Below are 23,526 nucleotides of genomic sequence, written 5' to 3'. Positions count from 1 at the left end.
ATACAGGGAGCAGTCAAAACTTGGGGACCCACAAGGGGTTGGTGGGGTTCACATGCTCACCCCGATGACCTCATCTGAGCTTGACCAAGCTAACATCTCCATAGACCTTCTGAGTCTTTTCCTTTGCAGAAAATAGGAAGGTTTTTGCATCTTTTCTTTTTCTCTCCAGTATATGTTTTGTTTGTTTTTTAATCCCATCATGCATTCTAATAACCATATATTTCATTTTCTACCCATCCAGACTCCCTGCTCCGTCCCATTCTTTCTGGGGATAACTCATAAATGTCATTGGTCACAAATCCACTCTCTGTGCTCGCCAGAGTCACAAACCCACTTTCAGATGGGTTCACAGCCATGTTGTCATAGTCACAAGACATGTCATCAGGAGTGGCTTCCTCTGAACACACTCGGAATGAGAGATTCTTCAGGTCTGGCCGGGTCTCAGCTAAGTCAGCTTCGCTTTGTTTTCTTATGACATTGTAAACCTCCAGCTCCGGGCTGATTCCTTGGTGGGGAGATGGCCAGATGGTAGGTTGCTCTTTCGTGCTGGAGCCTGGCTGTTCCCTTGTTCTAGGGAAAAAGCAAACCAAGGTTGAGCACTTTGTCCTCAAGGGGACTGAGAATGTTCCATGCTTGTCTACTCTGGCCAGAGGAAGTAGTCCTGGGCATCCTCTCTACCTGCCTCAGTTTACAGGCTGGGGCTTTAGGGTGGAGGGGTCAAAAGAGAGTCAGGTGTGTTCTTATGTGTCAAAGAACTCAATCTGTCACAGAACTCTCAAAGAATCCATGGCTAGAAATGAGTAGGGGGGAAGATCACATTTGAAAAAACTCGCACTGCAGCCAAGTCAGAACCAACTCATAGGGTACCTCCAGCGGGCTTTTGGAGGCTGTAGGTGACATGGGAGAAGAGTACTCATCTTTCCCTCGGAGCTTCTGGTGGATTAGATTCATTGGAGCAACCACCTTTGCGTTAGCAGCACAGCTCCTCATGGACTAGACCACCAGAGCTCCAATGTCTGGTTGCTGGCTCCGTTCTTGAATGCAATCCTTAATTTAAAAAACAATACTTTCTAATTGAAATCTGCCATGCCCTTTAATTATGTCAGTGGAAGGGATGCTGCAGTAGAATTAGCAACATCTGTGGTTTTGTCACCAACAGAAATCATAGATATTTTCATATAATGTCCTCCCGGTTCTAACAGATGGCTTGAAATAGATTTTCTGCTCAACTCTACTTCAGAATGCTGATAATTTTACGTCTGTAGCTGTTGTGTCAATTCCGACCCTCGGCAACGCCACACGTCAGTGTAGAGCTGTACTCCTCAGGGATCTCGATGGCTGGGATCTCAGGGGAGGAGATGGCCAGGTCTGTCTTCTCAGAGCTGCTGGGTAGGCTGGAGTTGCCAAACCCTTTGTTAGCAGCTGAACAGAAACCCAGGGAGTTTATGATAATTACAAACTAAAAAAATAAAATCCACTCCATTCAAACTCTGAGTGACCTTCTGTCACATTTCCAAGACTGTATGTCTTTATGGCAGCAGATTGGCCATCTTTCTCCTGAGGAGCAACTAGTGGACTTGAGCTACTGATCTTTCTGTTAGCAGTGCATCACATAGCACACTATGTCACCAGAATCCTTCTGGCTACAGAGGAAGCAATTATACTAATATTATACTGCTCTAGCAACCTATTTCCAAAAATGAATTTGAGAAATGATAAGACATGGATGTTCTTTATTAATGCTTCTTTATTTAGTGAGACCATTATAATGACTTCTTTTGCAATAAGATTTATTTTATGCCTCTTGATTATTTTTCTGGGAAGGGGTTCATAGTCTCTACTAGACTCCTAATGGGTTCTAGGATACAACCTTTGTAGGATACAAACCCTTGTATCTCTAGGTTCAAAACCCTTGAGATAAATAGACTGTCAGCTTCCATGTTGCAATTTTAAAATCCTGATTAAGGTGATAAATATTATGGTTGTATGTCATCAAGTAGGAACTGACTCACAGCTGACCCTCCACTGGGTTTTCAAAGACAGTAAAGCACATGGAAGAAGACTGCCCATCTTTCCCCCATAGTGGTGTATTAGAACGTCCTGCTTTGGGGATGGTAGTACACAGCTCCTTATCACTAGGCCTCTGGAGTGAGGTCCTAGTGCTAAATATTTGGTGTAAAGGAGGGAAGTCAAGGAAGAACTGCAGTGTAAGCAGTTGGAAAATAACTTTGCAATCTTTTTAACTAAAAGTCTTCATTTTAGGATACAAGGAATTAATAAAAAGAGTCATAACAATGGCTGACTTTTCAAAATGTACTCTATATGCCAGTTCTACATGTATTAACTCTTTTAATTAGGATAATTCTATAAAGAATTTTTTTATTAAATGAGTTCTATCTGGCAATGGAATCATACTCACTCACTTAAATTGATGGTGGAAGGAGTTAAATCTTAGATTTGACTGAACATGGTGGCACATGACCCAGCTTCTAATAGCAATAGTCTACGGTACGTGGTGTAGTTATTTGTAGCAATCTACTTTCGGGTGTTCACAGAAAAAAAAGGCCAGTTAAAAGGTTTTGTACTATTCCATTTTGAATTAAGTAGTTTCATTTCAGGGTTTTACCAGAATTTGTTGGATAGTCATTTCTATTTGGCTTGTCATTCAGTCCTTTGCTCACTCACTCAACAAGAATGTTGAATGAGGTCATACTTTCCTGGGTGAATAGTACAGTTTTATCCCTCATATCATTACAAATCCTTTGTCTCTGTGTCTATTTCCGTCTCTCACAGATGAGTGTAGGATAACGCTCTTAATCAGAATGATGAATTAAAAAGCCTAGCACATTTGAATTCCTTAAGTCTGTTAAGGAATTTATTTACCCTCAACCCAGTTATGCTGAGTAAGTGTCTGGTGCTGTGGTTTTTAGTTATGTGAAGAGGGCAACACTGGAATCTGAAGGCATGCCTCTCATGCAGAAGACACAAAAGTTTACACGATGAAGAGTTTACTTGCCTCCTTCTACAGATCCAAACCCAACATACAACTGTGGTGACCACGAGGAGAAGAAAAAGGGGGACACTGGGGATTAGGATGTAGGCAAGATTCAAGGCAGCCTCTGAAAAGAAAAATGTACATTTGCAGCATCAGTAATGTTTTCATGTGAGAATATTCCTAGGGGGAAAAAATAGCAGTCAGAGAAGAATGTGCTAAAATCAATAAATGAGCATTTTCTACCTGTCCTAATACCAACAATACCCTAACTAGTTACTGTTGAGTTGATAACAACTCATGGTGACCCTGTGGGACACAGTAGAACTGCTACATAGAGTCTCCCAGGCTTCAGATCTTTACAGAAGCAAACAGCCTCAGAGTTCTCCAGTGGAGATGCTGATGACTCGAAACCACTGAACTTTCAGGCCACCTGTCCTCTCTTTCTAATTTGTTGTTATGTATTGTTGAGCCAACTATGCTGCATAATTACCATATGAACAATGGCTCTGAACCTTGTTCTATCTTGATTCAACCTAATCATCTTGGACACACTTCACCCCATTGCTACAGGCACTGGGTCAATCTATCTCTTTGAGGGTCTTCCTTTCTTGTGCTGATCCTCGACCTTTCCAAGCATGATCTTCTTCTCCAAGGACTGGCCTCTCTGACAACATGCGCAGAGTATTTGAGACAGAGATTCGCCATCCTTGCCTCCAAGGAACATGGTTTCACTTTCTCCAGAAAAAATTTATTTGTTCTGCTGGCAATCTGTAGTATATTCAGTACTATTCTCCAGTACTATGACTCAAAGGCATCAGTTCTTCTGCCATCCTTAGTCACTGTCAGGCTTTTGAGTTAATAGCAAGCAATTGCAAAGACCATGGCTTGAATCAGGCACACCTTAGTCTTTAGCCTGACATTGTTGCTCTGTAGCACTCTGGAGAGAATCCTCGACATCAGATTTTGCTAATACAACAAGTATTTTGTTTTCCTATCTACTGGTGACAAGGGTGTTAATTGTGGATCCAAATTAGACTTCTCTAAAGTGCTTAAGAGCAAGGATTTCAGTTTAAAGACAAAGGTGTGCCTCTTTCAAGCCATGATATTTTCAATTGCTTCATATACATTCAAAAGTTGGACAATGAATAAAGGTGACAGAAGATAAAAATGATGCCTTTAGCTTGTGGTGCCGTAGAAAAGTACTTAATATCCCACTAACTGCCAAAAGAACTAACACGTCTGTCATGGAGAAAGTGCAACCAGAATATTCCTTAGGGTCAAGGATGGTGAAACTCTTACATACTTGGGCATGTTGTCGGGAGGGGTGTGTCCTTGGGAGGGGATATCATTCTGGGAAGGGTGGAGGATCAGAGATAAAGAGAGGAAGGCCCTCACCAAGATGCTGACACTTTAACAATGGGCTTGAGCACATCAGAGATGGTGAGGATGATGCAGGATAGGGCAAAGTTCAGGCAGGACCAAGTGTCCATAGGGTCCCTGTGAATCCTAGGCAACTCAATGGTCCCTAACAACTACAGTGACAAAACCCCAGATATCTAGTACACCAATTCATTTCTTCTAGCTTTTACGAACCACCCTTTTAAATGTTTTGTCTATTCCCTTTGTTTCTTGGATGCCTTTCTTTAAATTTGATTTATTGTTATCGTTGAGAATATACACAGCAAAACATACACCAATTCAACAGTTTCTACATGTATATAGTTCAGTGATACTGATTGACTACATTCTTTGAATTGTGGGGCCATTCTTACCCCTTTTCTGACAGTTTCTCCTTCATTAACATTAATTAACTCCCCTAAACTTACTATTTGGAAGGAGGAGTGGCATCCACTTCTGTAATAGCTTGCCTCCGGAAACCCTATGAACCTGGAGAGAGGATGAAAGGCACCCAAGCTTTGAGGACTCTCTATGAGTCGCCTGCGACTCAATGGCACTTAACAACAACAACGACAAACTTCCTATGTGTGGGAGAAGAATGGGCAGTTTCCTTCTATGTGATTAACTGCCTCTGAGAACCCACCCACTAGAGGGTCAACTATGGATCAATTCTGGCTCAGTGGTATATAAAAACAACAACAAATTTCCTACATCATCTTTCAAGTTGCTGTTGTCAATATTATCCTATGTAAATGTCGTTACTAAGTGCTGTTGAGTCGAGTACAACTTACAGCAACCCTAAGAACAACAGATCTGAACCCTGTCCTACCCTGTGCCATCCTATAGTTTCTGACATAAGCCCCTGCTGCATTCACTGTATCAATCCATCTTTTTTTTTTTTTTAATTTAGTCTCTCAGACTCTTTATTTTTAAACTTTGGTAATTAAAATGACTCCCTGAAATTCTTTTTTTTTTTTTGCTCAGTCTGAAGAGGATAAAACTGATGCATGAGACATTCTAAAGGTGAAATCTCTGTATGCATCAAAACCTTTTTCCAACAGGGTTAAAAGAAAACCTACAGACTAGGAACAAACATTTGGTAATACCATCTCAGACAAAAGTCATAACAAAGGTTTATAGACTCCTGGGCATCCACAAGAAAAAGACAGATAACCCAGTTTCAAAATGGGCAAAAAAGACATGGAAAGAATATTCACAGAGGAAGATATTCAAATGGCAAACAAGACACATGAAGAAATGCTCCAAATCACTGGCAATAAGTGATGCAAATCATAACCACAATGAGGTATCATCTCACTCCAGTAACAGTGGCAAAGTTTAACTAGGTAACAAGTAATAAATGTTGGAGAGGATGTGGCAAGAAAGGAACTCTTATACATTGTTGGTGGGACTGTAAAATGGTATAATCATCAATCCTTCTTGCTGAGGGTCTTCCTTTCTTCAGCTGACTCTCCACCTTTCCAAACATGATGTCCTTTTCTAAGGAATAGCTTCTCCCCAATAACATGCCCAAAGTATATAAGATAAAACTTCACCATCCTTGCCTCACAAGGACACGCTGGCTGCACCTTCTCTAAGAAATATATGTATTTTTTTTGGCAGTCCATGGGCACCTGTACTCTTCTCTAACACCACAACTCAAAAGCGTCAATCCTGCTCCTGTCACCTTTATTCATTGTCTGGTTCTCAGATGCATAACAGGTGATGTAAAAGACCATGGCTTGAGTCATGGCTTACATATCATAGATGCTGATTAACTACAGTTCTCATATATAATGACCTGTGTCTTCTGGTTCTTATTTCTGTGTCCACTCTCTCAGCCATGCCCTTAATAGTCTCCAAGCTTCATTCTCTGAGTGGTTCCCAAGGTTCTATGTTCATGATAATTTTTCATTTCTTCTTTAGTACAAGAAAGATGGGAAATCTCCCCTGATTAAGTTTTACTGTCTGAGAAACCTCATGGAGGGTTGTTATAGTTTGGACTTGACTCCATGCCGCTGGGTTCTAGTTTATTATCTTAAGATAGGTTCATTTGCTTACTTTACTGATGATTTAACATTTAATGTAGTTTTTGCAGAGACACAGATGTCACATCTAGTTTCTTTTCTTTCTTCCTTTTTTTCTTTTTTTTAAGAAGTCATGGGAACGCAGTGTGTGATCAGAGAATTCCATCATCTACTTGTTTCAAGGGGGTTCTATGCTCACCTTTATTGTCTTTAAATGTTTCTTTCGCATCTTCTTTCTGTGCGTCTTCAGGAATTATTAAGAGTGGTTGGGTTGTTGGCTCTGTTCTATCACCTGTAGAGAGACACATATGATTAAGAACTTGCAGAGAGGCACCCCACAAGTCAGGCAGTCATGGAGGTCCTAAGAGGGCCAAGGTGGGCACAAATAAACAGCAGAAATTTGGCTAGTGCAGTTTATAAAAGTAGAAAAGTAATGGGTTGCATTTTTTGCCCTACAAGTTTCTGTGTTGTCATCTTTTTAGAAAAGCTTTTGCTGCCAAAGATGAGGTGTTAGAACAGCCAAGAAGTAGCTGCCAACAGCCACATGATGTGCCAGGGCACCAAGGCTGGGGGCCAGCAGCTCACTGCGCATCATAAAGTACCAGTTTGCCTTCTTGCCTCAGAAAATGAAATTATTCCTTTCACATGGTGAATAAAGACAAGTAACATTTCCAACTGAATCTGCAGCTATTGTTTCTCAGCTTTGAGAAAAATAGTACAATAGAGATTGGCGCTCTGGTGGCCTGGTGGTGGCCTAGTGGTCAAGAACTGTACTGCCAACCCGAAGGCAGGTGGTTTGAATCCACCAGCTGCTCAGCAGGAGAAAGATGGACCATTTCCTCCAATGTGACTTACTGCTTCTGAAAACCTGCTGGAGGGTCCGCTATGAGTTGGTTCTGACTTGATGGTACAGTAACAACAACACAATAGTACAGAGATTGAGTTTAATGAAATACTTGTCATTCTGGGTGTGGTGTACACCTGCCTGAACTGTCTCGTTAACACCAGTGGTACTTTTTTTTAAATTTTTTTTTTGTGTGTGTACCGTCAAATCAGATCTGACTGGTACAGGAAGAGATTGCCCCTCCTTCTTCAGCAGAGCATCTGGTGGATTTGAACTGTGCACCTCTGGGATTGCAGTGCAGCTTCTTGCCACTAGGTCACCAGAGCTCCCACCAGTGGTACTTCTATTCAGTAATCTGGTCTGAAGAACACAAGCTTCTAGCCCTATAAAGAGAACTAAACTACAAACGAGTTGCTGTGTCCTTTGTCTCAACTCACAGCAGCCCGTGTGTGTCCAGGCACAGCTGTTCTCCATAGACTGCTCAGCGTTCCAGTCTCTGAGTGAGGATGAACTGTCAAGCTTTCATTAGCATGCTGGGAAACAGGCCCAATTAATCCAAATCCCAAACAACAGGCTTACCTCCAGGCCTTGTAGAAGGAGCTGTTGGTTTTTCTGTAGTAGAAAGAAAACAAAAAAAGAATTACATTTCCACATCACCTGAGTGAAATAGAGAAATCCCAGGACTCACTTGTTTGTTCATTCAGTCATCCAGACACTGTTGGTACCGTATTAGCAGATGTCACGAAATGGGCTCGTCAGTCAAAAGAAACAGTTCTGCCCAAAGGTCAGAGCTTACACAACAAAGTCTGATCAGCCTTCTCTCAAATTTGATGGCTTTTAATTTTTTAAATGGTATTTTAAATATGAAAATTTCCAAATGATTAGTATAATGAACCTCTAGGTATTGAGTTTTGATCCTTGAACTTGAGTTAATATAGATATTTCAGAAAGCCCAGGAAAGCCAGTCTGATCAGAATGCTGACCGACATCCAACACTTTCACTTCTGGTTGGGAATGTATTCAACCCCTGTATGAGCAGTGAATATCTTATGCTGATCAGAGGCTCTGGGGTCCATGGAAACAGGGGCTTTAAGGATAAGATATTAGGAAATACAATCCTAAGGCTAGTAGGGTGGGGTAGGCTGGGGTGTCGGGTTAAGCCTGATCTCAAGTCTCATTCAGAAAGGGTAGAAATTTCTAATCATCTCTCTCACTCTCTTCCTTGTCCCCAACCCCCCTCTGTGTATAGGTAGAGGTGGAAAGCAGCTACTTATTTATTTAATGAAAACCCACAAAAATCATGTTACAATTCATTGCTGGAGTATTGATTCTAATTCATAGTGGCCATATTTACAACCTAAGTTTGTATTTTCAACCTAAGCCTTTCCTGTGCCCTGTGGGATTTCCTAGGTTGTAAATCTAGGTTGGGAGATCTGGTGGCCCAGACTGTAGAGAGTTACACTTGCCAAACCAAAGACCATGCCTCGCTGGTGCTTTGAATCTCCCAGCTGATTTTTAACTCCTTACAGGAAGAGATTGCCCATCTCTTCCCTAGGAAGCAGCTGGTGGATTAGAACTGCTGACCTTTTGTTTAGCAGCCTGATATGTTATGCACTGTGCTACCAGAGCTACTTAACACCTACTTAGTGTCTACTATGTGATAGGCACAGTTCAAGAAAAATGACTCAATTAATTCTTATAATCTTATTATTCTGGTTTAAGACACAAGAAAACTTGAGGTATGTGAATACTAAGTGATTTACTCAAGATATCACAGCTGAAGACAGTGCTGCTGAACTAAGATTTGAGTTAAAGAAATTAAAATTAAGATAATAAAGAGAAAAACTTTGAGCTCGGGAGTGGTGAGAGAAGTGCACATAAGAAATAGTTCCAGCCCTCGAAGGACCTTACTCTTTGTAGGAGGGCCACAAAGTCTGGAAATACAGGAAACTATGAATTAATTAGAATTTTATTACACCAAAAATTCAGTGGCATTACATGATCTGCTCATTTTGTGGTCTCTCCATAGTTTAATCCACTGTCAAAATCATAATAACAATGAGACCTTAATGCAGCACTTCCCTGACTTTGCACAAGTATCCTGATGCACTGTTCCAGATGATTTGTCTCTGATTTCCACTGAATACACTTGTGTTTTTAACACCCCCACCCAGAAAAAAGTAATCAAGGAGTTCCTGTCTGGATAGCATGCAGCCCTTTCTTAATGGCCACACAGTCAAACCCAGTGCTTGCTACAATCATGCAACAAGCCCTTGGCTACTCTGCTGTAATGGGATGATCATGTGCCATCTTGTTGGATTCATACCAGGTGAATTTCAAGGGCAATCATTAATTATTCAAACATAGTATGTTTCCAGACTCCATTCCAACTGTGTAGCAAGGGGAGGGGGACACTTGTGTTTAAGGCAATTACTTAGATCATTGCTGTCAAGTCAGAGCTGACTCATTACTGACCCAACAGCAGGTGTTCAGAGGCTGCAAATTGCCAGGGAGATTAGTTATCTTTCTCCCAAGGGGCAGCTGGTGGATTTGAAGAGAGGCTCTGCCTTTGGGTTAGCAATGCACCTCCCTATGACTACCCTCCCAGAGCTTCCTAATTAAAGTACAATGGGGGGGGGGGGACTGCATGCTGCTGAGAAGATTTTTGATTCATAACGACCCTCTACTATTTCCGAGGCTTAATTCTGTACAAAGGGAAATCGCCCTTCTTTTCCCTGAGGAGCGAGCAGCTGGTAGATTTGAACTGCTGACCTTTTGGTTCATAACATAATATGTAACACACTATGCCATCAGAGCACCTATGTGGTGTGAGTTGCTATGATTCTTATAGCAGGGTGTCGTACCCTCATTTTATTTACATATTTTATATTCTGATGGCTTTTTATTTTTGTCTTGTTTTTACTGGGTTTTTAAAATTGTGATTTTAACTAAAGTTTACAGAAAGATTGGATTTTCATTCATTCATTGTTGCACATTTTCCTCCCTCCCTTCTCCTTCCCCCTCCCCTAGTCCACTTCTCAGAGGAGTTGTGTGTGGGGTTTTTTTAACTTCTTAAATGGAAAGAATTTCAGATCTATGAAAATCTTTTTCAATCGACATAAAGAATCCCCAAGTATTCTTCACCTCGCTCATTCACTCACTGACATGGAGCTGGAACTGACGCATACCTGACCGTGTAGTTGGAGGCTGTAAATCACACGGGCGGGGACTGCCCATCCTTCTCCCTCAGGGCAGCTAGTGGATTCAAACTACCTGCCTCTAAGCCACCCGCACTCCCTATGCTTTACCTAGATCCCATTAATGTTATCATTTTACTATAGTGACATACTTAATTATTAGTTATCTGTCTATGATTTTTTTTTCCTCCTAAGAGTAAGTTATAGCTAGGATTCCTTTTTACTTCTAAATTCCTCAATGCATTTTAAAAGCTGGGGCCATTCTTTTACATAACCACAGTGAGCAACCGAGTAATACAGCATGATTAATAAAAAAAAAACTAACAAGAAAAAAAATGTAATGAAATGAACTAGGTTCATAGTCCCCAAACAAAAGGTTGTTAAAACAAAATTCCAAATGTCACATTTCAAAAAATTATTTAAAGTATAAAATTTGAATCATAAAGCTAATAAAGTGTAATAATGATGGCAAACCACTTGAGGGCAAACTCTTAAATGCTCTGCAAGTCAGCTTTCATCCTGCCCTCAACACTGGAAAGAATTCATTTGAGGGGGTGAGGAGGAAAACTCCCTCTAAGTAGCAAAACTAAAGCAAAAGCACGGTCAAGTGCAAGCAATTTAGAAGTGATAGGATTAGTTAGCCCTACCTAAACTAGATATGGCTAAAGACTGCAGCTTTTAGTGCCAAGTGGTTGGGTGAGAAGTTTCAGGGGCAGATAAAAAATTACTTCAAGCTTAGAGCGAAGCCTGCTTGAAGGAGTCCAGGAAATCCCAGTTCAGTGGGATTAGAAGCATATAGCCAATTCAAAATCCTTAACAGATCTGGAAGCAAATGCTCATTGTACATGCAGAGGGAGCTCCAGGGAGCTGATGCCTCTCTTTAAACTGTTGTTCTCTCTGTTCAATACTGGTGAGACTGGTGTGCAGGCAGTCCCTGGGCTACTGATGTTTGATTTATGTACACCCAGGTAGAGCCTATTTGATGAAAAATTCAAGGTAAATAAAATAGTTTACAATAACAAAGACTATTAAATTAGCTGATTAATAAGGTAAACATGTGCTTACTTGTTAATTTGTAACATTTTCATTTTTTTACCACATCAGAGATCCTGCTTCTATGTGTGTATGTCTGACCTCTGCCTGTCTCTTTCTCAGCTTTGTGAATCTTCCTACAGAATCAAAGCCTCTTTCTAAATTTACAAAAATCCTGCTTAAGCCTGGGGGAGAGGGGGAATCAACACAAAAACCTGTCATCAAGTTGATTCTTACTCCACTTGATGAGTTAAACACACAGGAGAGACTAGAACTGCTTCACGGTTTCCAAGGTGGTGGCTTATTGGGAAGTGCTTGTACTGCCAACCCAAAGGCACATGGTTCAAATCTACCAGCTGCTCCACAGGAGAAAGATGGGCGATCTCCTTCTGTGAGATTTATGGCCTCTGAAAACTACCAGAGGGTCAGCTATGAGTTGGTTCCAACTCAACAGTACACAGCAACGATTTCTGTGGAAGTAGACATCTTTTATACATGGAGCAGATGGAGAGTTTGAACATGATATTTCATGGGCAAATTACCAAATAAGCAAGGGAAACACAAATTTACTTATGCTTGGTGGTCTAGTCCACAGAGAGTTGTGCTGCTAATGCAAAGGTCACACCTCTCTGCTGGTTTAAATATATCAGCTGCGTCTGGGGAAAAAGGCAAATTCCCGTGCAGTTTACAGCCTTGGAAACCCAACAGCGCGTCAGCTGTACACAGGGGTCAACTCGGCAGCACTGGGTTTGAGTTCTGACCTTAGTATCAAATGGGTTTTACTTTTTGATGCACATCAAAGCATCATTATTGCTATTATTATTGTGCTGTTTTACTCTGTTAAAGATATTTTAGTGTATGTCGAAATATTTCTTTGATGCTTTTTTGCCTAGAAGGCTGGATGCTGATAAACGCTGGACTAACTGACACTATATGCAAACTGTTCTGACTTAATATACAAATTTGATTTCAAGATCAATTTAGGAACAGAACTCATTTCTAATCCAATGTCTGACTGTGCTGTATGATCTACATCCTCTAGTTGTTATTCAGTTTCCTGAAAGCCTCAGAAAACTACCTCCTATACCCATCAGAAGTCTTGGAGGAGCAATGGCTGCTCCCTGTCTTATTCTTTCTTCCAAATGCCTACAGCCAACCTTACAAAGAGAAAGAATAGGAATTTGGGATGTCCACACATAGCTCTTTTTATGTCATGAAAGTTCTAATAATTATTTCTTTATCATCCATAAATCAGACCCCTTACCCCCTCCATTACTCATCTCCGTAACTGATGCCCCTTTCCTTTGCCACCACACTTTCCCATGCAAGAATGCCAAATGCTTAACATTGCTGGCATTTGCAACAAGCTTTCCCAGAGAAAGCACAAAACACACTTCTGATCCCAGCAGCTGCTTGTGGAATGAGAGAAGTTGAGAATTCATCTGTGTATCCGGGAGAGGATTCATTACCATCGGCATATTTGCAAATGAAATTGTTCTTCATGTTACATCGGTCGTCGTTCCACTGGAACATGTAAGGGCCCCCGATGCCGGCGGGAGCGGATGGCTGATGGTACATGACCACGCAGACTTCACTGCCACAGGACGGCTCGTCCACATACCAGTTCCTGCAGGGAAGGGGCAACAGTGAAGGCAACGGGCGCCGGGAGGGGGGGGGAAGATACCCCCAGACAGCAACACCTTCCTTTTCCCATCTGGACCCAGGAGGCCATGACTTCACATTCTGCTTCTAAACATGATACAGAGTAAAGAAAGAATAGAAAGACTGTCACAATCAATTACCTGGCACAGTGTCTCTGCCGGGAGGAATGTATGTTGTCTGCAAAGTAACTACGAGAAAAAGCAACTGGCAGGGCCAGTCTGGATGCTCTGGTTGCTTTTTTTGGTTTTTATGAATTGGTTTTTGTTTGTGTGTGTCTCCATCTCTCTTTTTTAGCAGTCAGCTGTATTAAAAAGCAGGATGGCTTACCTCACCAGCTCCTACCCTGCTCCTGTTTTCTGCAGGCACTAACAATCACAAATGCATGTCTAGTCTTGAGGGACACCCCCACCCCCCACCCCACCAAACAAACACACAGAGACATTTGCTGCAGCTGTTTCTGACTCATAGTGACTCGACAGGGGAGAGTGAACTGCCCACAGGATTTCCAAGGATGATAGAAGGAGAATTGATACCTTTGAGTTGTGGTGCTGAAGAAGAGTACTGAATATACCAAGGACTGCTAGTAGAACAAACAGGCTCATCCTAGAGAGGTTAAGACCAGGCTGCTCCTGGGATGCAAGGATTCTGAAGCTTCATCTGGCATACTTTGAACATATTACAATGTGGGACCAGTCCTTGGAGAGGGACTTGGGAGGGTGCAGGGAAAGTGCAAGAGAGGAAGACCCTCAACGAGATGGACTGAGTCAGTGACTGGGGTAATGGGGATAGGTGTCAGAGACAGTGAGATTGACACAGAAAAGAACAGGGTTTAGGGCTGTTGTATGAAGGGTCACTATGAGTCGTAGGTGACTCGACAGCACATAACAAAAACAACCACAATCTTTAGGGAGGGAGCTCTGGTGGACTAGTCATAACAAGCTACTCTTCAACCCAAAGGCATGAGGTTTGAATCCGTCAAATGCTTCACAGGAGGAAGATGGGCAATCTCCTCCTGTATAACTAAACTGCCTCTGGAAATCCAGTCTCGTGGGTCAGCTGTGGGTCAGTTCCAACTCAACAACAACAACAATAATCCTCATGAAAGAAGTTTTGGTAGCTGAGTGGTAACCCAAAAGGCATGTAGTCCACTTCCACCAGAAAGATGGGCAGTTTCCTTCTGTGTGATTTACTGCCTGTGAAAACCTGATGGAAGGTCAGCTATGAGTCAGTTCGGACTTGAGGGCACATAACAACACCCTTTATGCAAGCAGACATCTTTCCAGATGGAACAGTTGGAAAGTTCTAACCTGATGTTTCCATTTGCAGCTGGTACTTAAATAGGAGGGAACTGAAGCATGAGAGCAAGACTTTCTAAAATGCAGAGGCTGTCAAAGCAGGCAAGGGGGTGGAGACTCTTATGTCCATGGATGTCACCCTGTCTTTTTCCATTTTTAGTTGTGCCCACCTGAGCGGGCTGCTGCTGATTTTCCCTCTGCCCCCACCAGCCACTGCTGCTCCATTGCCTGTGTCTCACTCACACCCTTCAAGGATGCATTCAGATAGTGCTGCAATCGAATGGTACCTGGAATTAAGTGGGGCTGACACCTGAGTTAGTAATAACATTTGATGCTCCTTAGGCGAAGTGTGGATTACTTTGCCTTGCTTCCTTTGAACATGTCATCAGGAAATGCCAATCAGACAGACCACAAAGACTTCAAGGAGCTCTGGTGGCCTAGTGCCAAGAAGCTCCACTTCAATTCTGAAGGCATGCAGTTTGAGGTCACCAGCTGCTCCCCAGGAGAAAGATGAGACAGACTTCAGGGGCAATAAAAAAAAACCCCACAAAACTTAAAGTTTATACCTAAGCCAGTTATGATGGAGGAGTTCTGGGAACCCCTGGCTGAGTGGGAGTATAGGCTTACTGACAATTTCAAACCCTTAGCGGATCAGAAAGCAAATGTTAGTTGCATATGCAAGGCATATGATAGGAGGTATCCCAGAGAGGAGATCTGTTTGGTAAACAGAGATCAATGAAAATGAGAGAAACTCTCAATGAGACAGAGTGCCACAATAGCCACAATAATGGGCTCAAATATATCAAAGATCATGAAGGTGGCACAGGGCTGGGCGGTGTTTCATTCTGTCACACATAAAGTCAGCATTAGTTGGAAGCCTCCTCAATGGGAACTAACAATATAGGAATGATAGGCACCTGGTTGGATATGTGACTGCCAGGTTATGGGTCCCATATGGACCTCAGATCTTGCCCTGGTTCTCAGATGATTTAGCTGGGCCCTCCTGTTTTACTTATCTCTTGTCATCTGCTTAGCGCAGCCTTAAGAAAGAGAAAGTCAACAGGTAGGCCTGCTGGTAGCATTTCAGTTTGGCTCTGCTTGAATCCTACTGCCTATTTCCTGGGTTGAATATGTCAGAGTTATAAGAGGTTGGACTTTGCTTCTCTTTAGTTTTTCCCTACCTTCTCACCATGGGGGGGAGGGACATCTGGCCCTGATTTGTTTTGTTTCTCTTCCCAATGGTTATTGGTTTTATGCTATTTCATCTCATAGATTGATAAGTTACTATGCCTGACACATAAATCCAGGACTTGAGTCTATTTTCAGACTCCAAATCCACTGATAAAAGGGAGAGGCAGGCTTCCAGAAGGAAGGGATTTGGAGGAAAGTGAACATGACAATGGTTCCTCCTGTTCTTTCCCCAAAGAGTCTTATGGTCATTTACTCTGGCAACTGTACACTGGTGTGAGGAATATACTCAGATATAACTGTGAAAGTTGACATCAATACATGAAATATCACTAAGGTCTCCCATTGGACTGGGAACATATTTGGGCTAGTTTTTAGAGCTCTGGTTCAGACATAGCTTCTGAAAGAACTCACTCACTGACCATTCCTTAGTTTCCAAATACATAAAAAGTATATATGTAGTAGAAGGTAGAATCCCACACTGGTTTCTCAGCCTAATGTGTAACTATAGCAGGGAAGGTCAAATAGAAATCTCTGAAATTGAACTCACTTTCCTTTCCAACCTCCCTGCAAGAAATCAGTAAATAAAAAACAGAAGATGCCATCCTTAAAGACCTAGAGAATTCAGGAATAGTATTTCCTAGAGAAACAGGAGCAGTGTTCCCTTGAGAATTCAGGAATCATATTCCTTAGAGGATTCAGGAATAGTGCTCTCTATCATAGCTGTATTTAATTCACTAGTCTGATCCCTGCAAATCCCAGAAGAAATACTGATTGGGAAGATTAGGGACTAAGGGACCTTGGAAGTGATATGAGTAGACAAGGGAGTGAGTATAAAGTGAAAGAATGTTTCTATCCCATGTTAAAGTTAACCAGAGAACATCCGCCATGGAAGAGGCATTAAACAACCAGAGAAACACACTTTAGACTTCAGGTAGCCTGCTGTCAGTCACCCTGGTGGTGGCACAATAGCATGTGAGCAAGGTAGCATGTTGGCAGAACTGGAGGCTACACTGCTGAGCCCTTGACAGAGCTTCACTCTAGCATCTGGTGGCAGCTGACTACATTCTTTTCACCCTGAAAGAGGCAGTGATTTATTTTGACAAGAAGAGACACACATCTGGCAATGCATCTGATAGTAAGGTCTTAAACAGCACCACTACCCAAAGACTGACACCATATCTGATCTACAAGCGCAGAGTCACAAATAACACCTCCTCAGGGAACCCTCATAATCTAAAGGAGGTGCAGGAGAAGGGACTTACTCATGAGATGGATTGCTCATTTCACAGATTGCAGCATCATAAAACTTTTAGCCTGGCAGAGTGATGGAAGGCTGTTGAACGTGCAGCTGAATTGCCAGCTTATAGGCAATTCTTTTGAAAGAATCATCATCTTAGGTCTGTGTCCTTTAAAGTACACGAATCTGAGAATCAAAGAGTAGAAGCAGGAATAACCCCATTTACCATTATTACTACTAGTGGGTGACTTTGGAAATCCCTGCTTGTCTCTGCAATGTGGGGTCCTACAAATTTAGAGTCCTCATTCCCAGAGGTACTTCTGCTAGAGGATGTAGCAAGAGTCTTAATGAACTATAAGCCATGGCTGCACCTGGGCACTGTATATCCCACCACCAGAAGGAAGAAGAGGTGGTGTTATCTTGGTAGGAGCTAACTGACTCCAGCCATTCATTTGGATACATTTTGGTGTTCATTTTCCCCACTTGGACTAAAATGGAAAAATACAATCATTCCAGCCTGCTGTGGCGGCAAGCTGGGGCGGGTGTGTGTGTGTGTGTGTGTGTGTGTGTGTGTGTGTGTGTGTGTGACATTCTGAAGCTGTGGGTTTAGGAGGCTTCTCCAAACTGTAGCCTTCCTGAAGCCCTGACTCTTTGTCAACTCACAGAGTTAGATCTTAACTCTTATTTCCCACTCATCATCACATTTCCCTCAGATCTGGAATCTTATCCCAAGTTTTAGCCTCACAGACCTTCAATCTCAGTGAGGCCCTAGACCAAAAGTTCCTTAGTCAGCAGCACTATATGTAAGCTCCCAGAACCATGGTGTTGGGCTGCATTCACCTGAAAAAAGCACTGTTAGATGTCAGTTGGGACCATGTGAAGGCTGCGTGTACTAGCTTTACTGAATGCTTTGGTGAGTGAATTGGAGCCTTCCTGCTCTGACATACATAGGGTAGCATGAGTAGGAGCTGATAATAGCATGTATGAGATTTTATTATCTGTACATATAATATGTATAGTGTTGTTGTTGTTGTTGTTGTGTGCTGTCAAGTCGGAAGTGACTCACTGTGACCTTCCAGCAGGTTATCAGAGGCAGTAAATGTCACAGGGGGAGACTGCCCATCCTTTTCCCGCAGAGCAGCTGGTAGATTTGAACCTTGTGCCTTTAGGATTGCAGCACAGCTTTTTACCACTAGACTACCAGAGTTCCCAAAATGCATAATAGTGTTGTTGTGTACCATAAAGTCAGAAATGATCCATAACTCATCCTTCAGCAGGTTTTCAGAGGCGGTTGATGGCATGTGAGGAGATTGCCCGTCCTCCTGCAGAGCAGCTGGTGGATTCAAATGGCATATACTTTTGGGCTGCCGGGATTGTTACTGTTCATGGATTTCAGGTTTGCAAATTTGCTTACTTGCAAAAATTCATTTGGAAACTCAAAACCAATACTTGTGATCCTTTGATGGCATTCGCATTGTGTAGGATGAGGGGATATCTGAGTCCTCTTTTGTGACATTTGCCAACTAAAGTTGGACAAGGCTGATTCGCTATTCATTAATTCATTGTTCAGGAATACCTTATGGAACATAACTTTCATCACCTCGCATGGTGAAAATAGAAGAAGCTATGTTTTGTTTGATGGCACAGGAGAGGACAGGGTTTAGATCTGTTGAGGACAGACATGGTCACTAAGGGTTTGTACTTCACTCGATGGCACCTAACCACATGTTTTGTTTAGCCTCTTGTCTTTGAATGAACACTTGGGTGGTTTCTATCTTTTGGCTATCGTGAACAATGCTGTAAACACTGGTGTGAAAACATCTCTTTGAACTCTTGTGTTCAAATCTCTCGGTTATCTAGACAGCCTGTCCCCTCTTTGTGTGATGCCAAATGTACCAGCCGCTGTGGATTGTACCTACTTACCTAAATTCTGCTGTGCTGCCGTCAGTCCAGGCATAAAGGTCCTGGCAGGGCGTGCTGTTGCTTTGCTTCTCCTCATACCTCCTGAGCCCAATCCAGAAATCGCCGTCAGAAGCCAAGAGGTTTTCAATGAACTTTTCTATCAGTCTCTGTTCATCTTTAGACTCGATGCTGACTAGCTGGCCCCCGTCTCTCCTGCAGGCTGCTCCGGCTTCCTCAAAGTTTAGTCTTCGAGAGGCATCATGGAAGTAAATGACTTTATAACAAGGCCTCTGAGTCCCACCTTGGCAGACCGGCTGCCCTAGAGAAAAAGAAAAAAAAGTCACCTTTTTTCAGCATCCAACAAAATATACGGTCTTAGGGGTGTTTAGGGGTGTCTGAACAGTACGTCTGAGCAGGAATCCTGCTTACATATTAATGAACTGTTAGAATGACAGCTAGGGTTTCCGAAGCAAATCAATACTCCTTTCAGCATGGAGATGTAGTAATTTAAACTCTGATTCCTATATTGTGTACAGTGTCCACAGTTTCAATGCACTGTATGGTTCAGTTCCATTAAGCAGGCATTTTTTACTGCCCTTCAAAAGAGAGGTAAGTGAAGATTTATTATTTCACTTACAGACATACAAATGATGTATGTCATCATTCATCATGTCTCTTTCATGCCATTAGGGGATCTCAAGGGATACAATGGCTTCAAGTGAGTTGTTGCTGTTTGTCTTTCTTCACAGAAGAGGGGCAATCCAAAGTTAGCTGTGGCCCCCACCACCCTGGAACCCTCTTCCTCTGTAGCAGGACTGGGAATCCCCTCAGCTGTCTGGGGTAACCAGAAGCTAACAGCATTAGATCTTATCTTGTCTACAGGTAACATCTGCTGCTGCTGGCCACCATGGGGTCAGCTCCATCCATCTCCTGTGACAACACTGAGCTTCCTAAACAGGTTATCTAAGCTCATGGGGGGCAGGCAGGTTACCTACCTGGCCTTTGTCCCATGGAAGTGCTGCATGGGTTTGAGCCACAGACCTTTTTGTTAACAGCCTGGTGCTTAATGACGGTACCACCAGGATTCTTAGGTAGCAGCTAAGTTTTCTGACTTCTTCTTATATCTCAGAAGCTATGTTAAGGGCAAGAGTCCAGGTGGTTTAGTGGTTAAGTGCTCAGCTGCTAAAAGAAAGATCAGCAGTTTGACTCCACCAGCTGCTTCATGGGAAAAAGATGGGAACATCTACTTCCATAAAGATTACAGCCTCGGAACCTCTAGGGACATTTCTACTCCATCCTATAGAGTTACCTGGGTCAGAATCAACTCAACAGCTATTGGTTTGAACTTTTTGGAGGCTAGCGTATTTACATTTACATATAAACTCTATATCATTTAATCCTCATCCTAAGCCCTCAGTGTCAGTACTGTAAGGAGCCCTGGTGGCCCAGTGGTTAAGCAGAAGTTGAGCCATTTGAACTAATTCCATGAGTATCATCCCATGGGAGAATGGTGTGGCAGTTTGCTTTCTTGCAAACCCTATGGGGCAGTTCTACCCTGTCCTGTAGGATCACTATAAATTGGAATCTGGCTCAACACCAATGGGTTTGTAGACATTGATTATGCCCCGTTTTATAGATGAGAAAATTGAGGCTTAGAGAATTTAAGTAATCTGCCTAAGGTCACACAGCAGTGCTGCCTGGGTTAGAACCAGATCTAAATATAGTCGTGCCAGTAACCACTGAACTATACTACTCACTCTGACTTGCCCCCAGACTCAGGTTGCACTGGGCAATCATGTACTGTGTCTGGCTGACTGACAGGACTGGAGACTGTCTCAGAAAAATGGAAGGGATTCTCATACATTCTTCTCCATTACACACTGTCTTAGCTTGTGTCTGAGTGACTGACGTCTTTCTGTGCTAGGAATATTAGCCTTATTGCTCCTTTGTTCAGTCAACATTTTTTGAGTGCAAGCTGTGTGCCTGTATATGGTGCTGGGTGCAGGAACATAAAACACATGCCAGTTCCTCCTCCACAGGAGCATACAACATCTGTTTCTGAAGCCAAGTGTATAAAAGTGAAACCCAAATTTCTACCAGAAGAGAAGTCTCTGCAATTTGAGAGACAAATTGTGAGTTCTGGGTGTCAAGTGCTGCTGTAGAGTAGGGGCTAAGACAGAGGTTTGGGAGCCTCTTCCCAGCCCTCCTGGAATGCTCTCATTTCCCTAACTTATTCTGCAGCTGTGGAGAACCAGATGGCACTCAGTATTCCCCAAACTCTTCAGCACACAGGGCCAAAAGTCACAGTTATCCCTTCTAAATGGGAACAGGGCACACAGAAGGAATCCTGAGAGTTCTTGTGCAATTTTTTTTTAAAATTTCTCTCATCAGTTCTGTTCAAAAATTCTCATTAAGTAACAAATGATAGTTTAATCTTTGCCCTTTCCCTGATATTTTTCTGCTATTGCTGCTTATTGAGGCTGGTCCACTAACAAATCAGCAGGCCTCCAAAATTAGGGGACATTCACCGTAAAAAGATGGTAGGGGAGGCAGGGCCACCCCAAGCCAGAAGCGCTGTCTGGGAGGATTCTGGGCCAGCCAAGAACCAGTGATTCCTCAAAACCAAAGACCAAGCCTACAGAGCGCATTCTGACCTTAAAAGCCAGGGCAGAACTGCTCCCTAGGGTTTCGGAGGCTGTGGATCTTCCGGGAAGCAGAGGGCCCCATTTTCAATCTTTTGCAGCCCCAAGTGTGGGTTCCAAACGCTCACCTTGCCATTAGTAGCAGGGCACTGTAACCACTGCACCACCAGGGCTCCCTGGGGACTCCCTAAGGCGGCTCCAGATCCCACAGCAGAGGAGAAAGGGCATTGACTAGAAAGGGGAACCCACCAAACTGGCCACCTGTGTAAGTAGGAGTGGAATTCCCTGGCAGCCCCCACAGTTGGATTGCCAAAGGAAATACCACCATCTTACACGGGTTTCCGGTGTGCACCCAGGCTGGCCACACATCCTGAGTGAGCTGGGGGTACGAGATAGAGCTGGAGCTGGAAGGCGGCCCGGGCTCATCGGTCCCTGCTGCCTTCAGGAAGTGTCCTCTCATTAGCAGGAAGGGGAAGGGTGGACAGGCCTTCTGTCCTCCACGGCCACCCCTCCCCCACCACAGAGGGAGCTGTGTAGCCCTAAGTCAGCTACCCGCCCCTTTTAAGGCCTTACACCCAGACCCCAGAGTTAGAATCTTTTAAATCAGCTTCACAAGCAGTGGTCACAGTGGAAGGAGTTTTCACATCATCTTTCCTTCTCTGTTAATCTGCGGACACCCTCGGTGAGGCCCGAGTAAGGGGCATTCTCCCCAGCATGCACGACCAACTGAGCAGGCAAGAAGTGGGATCGCTGTACCTCCTCGGAGGTCCAAGTCCGGGGCTGCAGCGGCAAGGCAGGAAGAAAGAAGCAAAGAGTTAGTCCCCGGCCAGGCAGGGCTCCTCCGCGCTCGCTCAGCTTCAGTAAGCTGCTGTCCCCATTTCCACCAACAGAAACAAGCCCGCTGCCACGGCCCAATTCCTAGCGACCCTAGAGGGCAGCTCTGCGGGCACAGTTCCGAGGGTGTCGCGCTAACCCAGAGGCGGCACCTGGAATCAGCTGCCCCGCGGCACAAAGATGGGCAATCTCCTCCCCAGGGATTTACAAGCCTCCAAAAACTCGCTGGAAGGTCACCTAAGAGAAGGCAGACGGTGAGTGAGTGAGTGAGGACAGGCCCGTAGAACTGCCCCGTAGGGTCTCCAAGGCTGTATATGTTTACAGAAGCAGATTGCCCATCTCTCCCACTCCTGCTTCCTGCCACTGGTGCGCTCAGTAGCAGACCTTTCGGTTAGCATCCAGGCACCTTAACCACAGCGCCACCAGGGCTCCCGCTTCCCGACTTCTAAGTGCTCTTTTTTCAGTTAGTGTTTCCAGCCATGAAGCGACAAGAAGTTCAAGAAGCGACAAGTAGTGTGAAGCAGAGATGCCCTCGGCCTTAGAGGCTGCCTCCCAGGCAGGCGGGAGTAGGGACCCCCGGGAAGGGATCCCCGGACTTCCCCGCGCGGGGCTCTTGCCAGGTGCGCGCAGGAGCGGGCCACCTACTGCCCCGTTCGGCCTGCATCTTCCCGACCCTCAGGTCATCCTATGCACGGCTAGGAACGTGTGCGCTCGAGGGGCGGGGAGGGCCGGGAGCCCAGGCAGCTCTGGGAACTTGGGGTTCGGGGGTCTGGCGAGCGCTGCCCCGGAAGCAGGGGCCGCAGGGCTGAGCCCTGGAGTGGGGCGGGCGGAGGACCAGAGGAGAGATGCGGCGACCTGGAGGGACCCTTCGGCGGCTGGAGTGCAGGGGAGCCCCCGTCCGGCGCCCCAGCCTCCGCCCTGGAGCGCACTCACCGCTCAGCAGGCGCCCGGCTGCGCCCCGCCGCCCCGCCAGCAGCATCGCCAGCAGTGTGGCCAGCAGCCGGGCTCGCGGGCGCATGGCTCGGTTCCGACGTCCCCGCAGATACCGAAGGGGAGCGGCGTGTGTTACAACTGCCAAGGCGACCGCGGCGACAGCATCTCCAGAGGACCGACGGGCTGGGCATTGGGAAGAAGCGGGGAGGGCGCGGACCTGGCCTGCCGCCGCCCCTCCGCCCCCGGAGACGTCACCGTGGGGAGGGCAGCCAGCCGGACCGCCTCCTTCAGCGCAGAGGACGCCGGCTGGTGGGCTGGTCTCGGGGGAGCCTCACAG

The 23,526-nt window shown here is 44.3% G+C and overlaps 1 protein-coding gene across 1 annotated transcript; it reads right to left on the bottom strand.

The window, feature by feature from the left end:
- Positions 1 to 206: 206 nt before the first annotated feature.
- Positions 207 to 23,274, bottom strand: LAYN (layilin). Its single transcript, XM_006890766.1, has 7 exons — positions 23,190 to 23,274; positions 18,802 to 19,099; positions 12,963 to 13,120; positions 7,844 to 7,876; positions 6,620 to 6,712; positions 3,017 to 3,119; positions 207 to 570 (listed from the first exon to the last, which is right to left on the bottom strand). Exons 1-7 carry the CDS (start codon positions 23,272 to 23,274, stop codon positions 207 to 209), a joined length of 1,134 nt encoding a protein of 377 aa, XP_006890828.1.
- Between the last annotated feature and the right edge of the window lie 252 nt (positions 23,275 to 23,526).

The sequence above is a fragment of the Elephantulus edwardii genome, unplaced genomic scaffold, assembly GCF_000299155.1.
Source record: "Elephantulus edwardii isolate Elephantulus edwardi_28Jun2011 unplaced genomic scaffold, EleEdw1.0 scaffold00093, whole genome shotgun sequence".
In the NCBI taxonomy this organism is placed as follows: Eukaryota; Metazoa; Chordata; class Mammalia; order Macroscelidea; family Macroscelididae; genus Elephantulus; species Elephantulus edwardii.
Note: the sequence above shows the minus strand (reverse complement) of the source record. Positions and strands in the feature narration are given on the sequence as shown.

Bases quoted from the DNA above. Each gene is read 5' to 3' on its own strand.
- LAYN (XM_006890766.1), bottom strand. From the start codon at position 23,274: ATGCGCCCGCGAGCCCGGCTGCTGGCCACACTGCTGGCGATGCTGCTG. The intron at 6,713-7,843 runs GTAAGCCTGTTG...GTCTCTCTACAG, and splicing joins TCCTTCTACAAGGCCTGGAG to GTGATAGAACAGAGCCAACA. The intron at 3,120-6,619 runs GTGAGCATAGAA...TTTTCTTTTCAG, and splicing joins AACATTTAAAGACAATAAAG to AGGCTGCCTTGAATCTTGCC.